At 43.8% G+C, this 7,715-nt stretch overlaps 1 protein-coding gene across 15 annotated transcripts in view; it reads left to right on the forward strand.

The window, feature by feature from the left end:
• Positions 1-7,715, forward strand: part of Dlgap1 (DLG associated protein 1) — an 809,018-nt gene that overhangs the window by 541,978 nt on the left and 259,325 nt on the right. Inside the window, exon 1 of one of the 15 annotated variants that reach the window (XM_021217478.2) lies at positions 1,962-2,172. The exons of 13 other annotated variants lie outside the window; for them this stretch is intronic. In XM_021217478.2, coding sequence (XP_021073137.1) covers positions 2,122-2,172 — 51 coding nt within the window. In that variant the 5' untranslated portion in view covers positions 1,962-2,121. Of the gene's footprint in view, positions 1-1,961; positions 2,173-7,715 lie in introns of those variants that run through there. One more of the 15 variants, XM_021217481.2, reaches the window with a different exon arrangement.

The following is a 7,715-nucleotide window of genomic DNA, read 5'->3' on the forward strand; positions in this document are numbered from 1 at the left end:
AGAGGAGAGGGGTAGGGAGGAAAGAAAAGGGGAGGGGGGAAAGGGGAAGGCAGGAAGGGGAGAAGAGGAGAGGAGAGGGGAGGGGAGGGGAGGAGAGGGGAGGAAAGAAAAGGGGAGGGCAGGAAGGGGAGAAGAGGAGAAGAAAGGGGAGAGGAGAAGGGGGAGGAGAGGGGAGGAGGGGAGGGGAGACGAGAAGAGAGTTAGCTGTAAGGTAGGAACAGGGTATTTGCCTATAATCCTGGTATTAGTGAGACTGGGACAAGAAGAGTGAATTTCAAAACCAGCCTGGGCTACATAGCGAGACTATATCTCAAAAGAGGGAAGGAGGGCCCAGTTAAATACTACATAGCTATTTCTTCAGCTCTATCTACATCTCTCTAGCCCTCAAGAGCTTCCTTACTGGAGTCAGCTTTCCCCTTCTTGGCTTCTTCCTCTACCTGTTGCAGGATTAAGTACATATAGACAATCCGTGTGACAGTACACATTAGATGACACGGGTACTAGTTCCATCCTCACAGAGTCTCCGCTCATAAAGCATGACATCACCTACATAAAGTGTGCACTGGTTTTCATGTAGTACCCAAGTCAAGCAGCCTTCACAGACTCTTAAGAAAAACACATTTTCATCCTTCCAGTCCTGGCAGCAATTACTTCCCAATATGTCTGACCTCAAGTCTGGCACAGCCATGAATAATCTGTGTTCTGGGCCCATGGAATCTACTCTCTGGACATTGCATTATAAATGGAATCATATCAAACATAGCCTTTATATTGGGATTACGACAAATTACCCAATTACAACATGCACCAATACTTCATTTCTTGTGGATAGACTGCATATGTGTGATCCATTCATTAGGTGGTTGTTAGGGTTGTTTTTCCTTTTGGCTGTTGTTGTAAATATACCGACCTCTATAAGAACCTTTGTATACAAATTCTGTATAAACATTCGCTTTTGTTTCTCCTGGACTATCCTGGACTAGATCCAAGAGTATAACAATGATATCACGGACTAACATTTGCTAGGCATTTAAAGGTAAATAAGTCATTCTCATGAAAGGCAGCAGCAGTCATTCATTCAGAAGAACACGCTCAGATTTGACCTTATTTATTGACCAGAACAAGAAAGGTGTAAAAGAGTCTGTGCTCTGAAGTTCCAGGCAGGTACAGACATTACAGAGTAGCATGATTATTTATGTATGAAGTTCCTACTCCAGAACCATATAATCAAGTCACACACAAAAAAAAAATTCTCCTCCAAACCTCATGCTTTAAGTAAGTTGGCGATTTTATCTTGAGCCACGCTCATGGATATTCTGTGGTGCACACAGCCCCCGGGGTACAGGTGAGCATGCTCACTTTGCTCCCTCATGTGAACCTTGTCTATTGACAACGCAGAAGCGCTCTTCCTGTTGTGACTGGAGATTTTAATTGAGAAAGCTTAACTTCACTCCACGTTTGTTCTAGAGAAAAATCCATGAATAATTTTTTCCATTTTGCTAAATGAAGAGTGGAAAGGGGACTGATGGGCAGAGAATGTGTAGCTGTTGTTATTTTACAGCTGGGTTCCCCTGGGTCTCTGTGTATTTGTCATGTGACTGTTGTAGCCGCTTAGTACACACTTATCTTCAAAATCAGGACCTGCATCTGTGCTTTCAGTGCCACAGAGACAACCAGGCATTCTGCGGTTCCCAAATTGCAGGGACGAGTACCCCTTGTGGACTTCTCCGTGACAGAATATGATCACACCCCGTATGTGCTGTAAGGTGAATCAGAACCCAAGACTTCACAGAGATAATGAAAGACAGCAGGGTCGGTTTGCTAGGTCAGTGCCACAGAAAGCAAGCTCCTGTCTGAGCTCCGTACTGAACAACTACAGTTAAAGACCTGGACTGGGAGTTCCCCTAAGTAATGATTGTCTGTGGGGAGATCTGATTTCGGCTTCACGTGAATGAAACTGGAAAGTTTCAAGTGGAGAGTTGTGAGCAGGATCACAGCTCACTCTCCCTCCACCCCCAGGTCCTGTGTTTACTGCCTGGCTCGGCACACTTTGCCTCAGCAAATGATAGGAGAAGCTGAATGCTTTCAGCTGCACACACCAAATCAAAGCTGACATGAATAATGAACTTAATTTTCCGTAAGGACATTCTGTTTGGTGTTTCGGCTAATAAGGTAAGCTAATAGGAATTCTGGGTTAGAATTGGAAACGTCTCTTGATGCTTGGCTTCTGTGTTGATCTGTAGTTTTTTCTTCTAACATTCTATAGCTAATCTCACGTTTTATGATGTCTCCAAATTGGGGACAAAAATTCTATAACAATTTTTCCCACCGTGCTCTCTTGAGATGATCGCTTATGGTACCAGAGGGGCAGAAGAGAAACGCAGCTTTTAATAAGAATGATACCGTATTTTTTTTATCATCTGTGCTACGAGTGAGTTTAGTTATATGGGAAGATATCTAGATTCAGCCATGGTTGACTAAATTGTTTGAGCACTAACTGTTGATGTTTATCATGATGTAATATAAATTGATGGTGAGATTTGTTCTCAGGGAAGCAGGCTATTTACATCTCATTGTTCTCCGAATCATTTCATTTCTAAGTATGTGTTATTCTAGAAGAGGTAATAATTTTCAGTTGCTAAAAATGACTGCACAGCTTTGGTTTAGGTGGATTTTATTTTGTGAGAGTAGGCTTTTAAAAATAGCGGCATCGTGGTACTGTGAATTTTCCTGCAACTTTCTTGATTGCCCATGGCTGCGATGGTTTTGGTGCCTGTGGACAATGTGGCTGTTCCCTATCTCTCGGGAGTAGAAACCATCACAACTGAGGCCTTTCTCACCACCTTGGCTAGAATAGCTCATAAACAAGAAGTGGAGAAACGGTCACCAAGTTGGCCTCACTCGGCCATTCTGCTTTTGGTGTTTAATACAGGGGATCGGGTTCTGTTGGCATCGTCCCCCAAACCCCTGAAATCAGCAGGGGTTTATCAGGATGGAGGAGAAACTGTGACCTAGTCTATCGGGATGACGAGGGTAGAAAAGAGAACTAGGGTTTGTGTTTGTAGTCATTCTGGGCTTGCATTGCTGTGTCATCTGAAAAATCAGACTCGAGTGTCCCAAAGTAGGTGACCTCAAACAGTATTAGAAGGTCTACTCATAAACAGCCAGAGTATGGGGAATTTGGGAGAAATAAAAGGAACTGCCTTCCCATCCCCCCTTGACTCTTCTTTCCACCCTGGTTTTCTGCATGGGACATGAACTGGGGAATCCCAGTTTTTGTTCCTTGGGACTCTAAACATCACTATGACTTTTACACACCAAGCTCTCTCACTTCCTTCCTGTGGACTCTGGACTCTGTTGGCTCTGGAAGTACAAATAAGACCCTAAGAGTGTAACAGGAGCTGAAGGGGTCTGCAGCCCCATAGGAGGAACATCAGTAGGAACTAACCAGTATCCCCCAGAGCTCCTTGGATCTAAACTGCCAATCAAAGAAAACACCTGGTGGAACTTGTGGCTCTAGCTGCATATGTAGCAGAAAATGGCCTAGTCGGTCATCAATGAGAGGAGAGGCCCTTGGTCCTGTGAAGGTTCTATACTCCAGTATAGGGGAATGCCAGGACTGGGGATGGAAATGGGTGGGTTGGGGAGCAGGTGGATGGGGGAAGGGATAGGGGATTTTCAGAGGTGAAACTAGGAAAGGGTATAACATTTGAAATGTAAATAAAGAAAATATCCAGTAAAAATGTATAAATTTAAAAAAAGAGTGTAACAGGGGTATTTACCTACCCAGTAGTAACCTAATACTATCTAAAATATCATCCAGGCCCACCTACAAATGTTAGATACTTCTTTTGAAGTATCTCCTTACTAATTTAGTTAAGAGTGTGGAATTTTAGTCTCTCCCAGTCAATCTTTTTAGAGCACCACCACCACACATGATACCTATTCATATTTCAGTTTTTAAATATGTTCAGCTTCACAGATACCCAGTGTTTAGAGCCTTGTCAAAAAGCATGAGAAGAGCGTCTTGTTCAGGATTTGAAAAGCATTCCCTTTCTTCTCTTCCTACGTCTTGCTCACGTCTTGTCCCTATAAACATTCCTTGGCTATCCCAAGGAACGCTAAAGCCATAGCTCGGCTATGGTTTTTACTTCTTGGTACTAGAACTCCCTCTTATCCCCTCTCTCCAGTGCCTCTAATTCAGAGCCCGTGTCTATCCGAAAGTGCCAGAAGATAGAAAACAGCGTCTGTCATCAGTGAACGGTTGCATTCAGTTTCCTGCCACTGGTGAAGCAAGGCTCATACTGCCCATGGCTTCCTACCCACTGTTGTTTCCTGACACCAACTTGGTGATCAAAATGAGGCAGACCAGTCCACACCTCTCATGTGATCCTTTCGCTACTGTGGCTGTACGAAATTGAAATCTCCATCCTTTGAAAGGATTCTGGTTTTGTTCGTTTTGGCCACACCACGTGTAAGCCATGTGTTATCTACACAGTTGAACATTGTCTCTTTCGTTGGTCTAACGGAGAGAGCGAGGGAAAGCAGAAACCCCACATCCCTGACCCATACACAGAGAGACCAGGAGCAGCCTCCAGCTGAAGACAGCGGTGAGATGCCACATTGGTACAGATGGTCTGTCATCATAAAAAGTTCTTGGCACTGTGGCCAGGCAGCCTGACAGAAGGCAGTAAACAGATTTGTTCCAAATATACGTGAAGCCCATTCTTGAGCACGGTCAGATTCAACAAGAGGGAGGACAAAAATGAGAGAGACTAAAATATCACTGGGCTTGGTTGTTATTGTATCGTTTATTTTTCACAGACTCTGGAACCCAAGAACACAAGGATACAAAACTAAACTAAAGCATATCATATCCACAACTACAATGATATCCCCCCCAAACCCTTTCTCACCCTCTGAACCCTACTTCCTTTTTTTATTGCTTTATAGTTTGGAAAATAACGGATCCCAGTGTGAGATTTTCATGCAGTGACATCACTGTGTGTCATCCCTACTCACCCCTCACCCCCCTGTTTGACCTTCTCCATCTTGCTGGTTCCTTTCCTCTCCACACCCCTCTATCTCAGCCCAGATTATGAAACATGTCTGACACCCCCTCCTTTAACTTACACTCAGGCCATGTATTCCTGGCCCTTATAGGAGTTGAATGGGTTATGAATGAATGAATGAATGAATGAATGAATGAACAAAAAGCACCAAACTTACCTACTTCTCTCCATTCTTCTGCCCAAAGCATCCGAGTTAAATCCCTGCCATGCCTCGGTTCCTGGAGGGGGAAAGATCTTCCTGTTAGTTTTCCTCAATCCACTCCACTCTGGAAACTCGAATCAAGTGATTTTTTTCCTGAAATACAAGCAGAATCATTAAGCATTCTGCTTAAAAATCATTCAGTGCGTCAAACATGGTGGCAAATACCCAAAATCCTACCACTAAGAAGCTATGACAAGATGAGCACAAGGTCACCTTAGTCACACGGCAGGCTTGAGCCGTCTTCAGCAATGTAGTGAGGCTTTCACACACATACATGTGCACACACATTCTCTATCTGTCACAGACACACACACACACTCAATCATTGAATGATCACACACACACACACACACACACACACACACAATTATTGAATGGTCTCTCTGCCCCTACATTAAAACAGATTCCTTAACATGACTTATGACATAACTGGGGACACTCTTCCTTTTACATCCCATTTCTCTCTGTGTGCACTTAGTGCCCCCACTATTCCTGTCTGTTTCCCTCACTTATCGATACCATGTACTCTCTACCTCAGGACCTTTGAACAAGCTGCTTCCTCCTCTTTGGATCTTTTCCCCATCTTCCCCATTCCCTGTTTCATATGTAACCCTTTTCTCCTCCTTCCAGTCTCATCTGAGATGTCATTTCCACTGCAAAGCCCTCCCTGAGCAGACAGACTGCAGGCAGGTGGCTTATGCATTACTTTTCTTGTTGCTGTGGCAAAGCTCTGTCAGAAAAACCACCTAACAGAAAGCTGTATCTTGGTTTTGTATTTTGGCAGGGAAGTGATGGCCTCTATGAGTGAATCAGCTGGTCACATTGTATCCTTAGCATACAAATCAGCTGGTTACATTGTACCCACCATCAGGAAGCAGAGTGATAAATGCCAGTGCCCCAACTCACTTTCTTCTCCTTATTCAGTCCAAGATCCTGGCCTGTAGAATGATACTGCCCACATGTAGGTGCCACTCACTAGAAGTGCCCTCATGGGTACGCCAGGTGACTGCAGTCTTGTTGACAATGAAGACGAACATTGCAGGTGCTCTCTTCCACTGTGTCCTCATAGCTTCCACCACTTCTTTGCCACAGTCTTTCTATTGTCTGTAGAATCACTCACGTCATCTCTAGCTCTGCCTCTAGCCTGACAGTTCCATGAAGGCTGGTCTCATTTGTAGCCATGGCCTGTAATCAAGCACATTGCCCCACACATAGTAACATCTACTGGCATATATAGCATTTAGCTGCAGTGCCAAACAAGCATAACTGTGGTCTTGCTGGGGGCTATAGAAATGGGATGTTATTCATTCCTAGAAGTATTAAGCCAGGATTGTTCTTCTGTCCATTCTTTCAATGAGGGGATTGCCATTTATGACATTATTATTAAAAAGTTTGCCATTCAGTGTATTTGACTCCAAGGGCCAGATCTTCTATTCATCCTGCCTTCTTAGAACAAGAGAAGGAGGCTTGTTCTTAATGAATTGTAGTCATAGAAAAGCCTTAATTTTCCATAGCTACCAGTGTGCCTTTGCTTTCTTACATCCAACAGTCTGCCCTGCCTTGGGTGTATTTCTTCCTCATTGTTGGTTGAAAAGTGCTTCTCTTTGTACTGTGGTGTTCTTTGTGCTCACCCTTTCTCCTCCAGCCCCTACATCTCCAGGAAGTTTCCACCTTCCTCACACTCTGTACAGAGGAAGTGGCTGAGCTCTGTGTTTCTGCTTTATTTCCATTGTCCTTTGGTTCAGGGATCATTTTCCAGGTCTTGCCCTGTGATTACACTTTCCATAGCACTTTTTCCCAGATTCGGTCACTCCCCTAGTGTTTTTCAGCCTCAGCCTGATATTAGCCTACCTAGGGAGCTCCCACTGTTATTGGAGAAGCAAAGGGTGCTTGTTACAACCAAGGCACCTAATTGGCAATGTTCTCTATGGAAGAAATACCTATGAGTGCAGTTGGGGGAGTGAAATGTGCAGCTTCTGATAAATGTTCCATTCTGTGTCGGCCATGATAATCATTGGAGTCCTGGCAGGACAAGTCAACTCACATATGTAGCTGGTCAGAGACTGAGAGACAGGGCAGAATATGTGAGCAAGAGATCTTGGGGCAGGGCTAACCTGAAATCCTCTATAGGAACTGAGTGAGCAATTTGACATTTTTGTGCTCTGTTTTCCTCATCTGTGCAATGGAGATGATACTGATGTCGACATCATAAGTGATGGCAAACAGGTCAGTGAACAGGGTGGCTATAGTGATGAGAGTCAGTGTAGGCGTATCACGATCTTAGGAGAGGAGTTTGTTATCTTATGTGGTAAAACAGGGCTTCGCAATGAGATTGCATTAGATATCCTCATGGAAGAAATTATCCTAAATATCTGGGTGAACCCAGATTTTATATGTGTATATATATATATATATATATATATATATATATATATATATAT

Source organism: Mus pahari, chromosome 18 (genome assembly GCF_900095145.1).
Source record: "Mus pahari chromosome 18, PAHARI_EIJ_v1.1, whole genome shotgun sequence".
In the NCBI taxonomy this organism is placed as follows: Eukaryota; Metazoa; Chordata; class Mammalia; order Rodentia; family Muridae; genus Mus; species Mus pahari.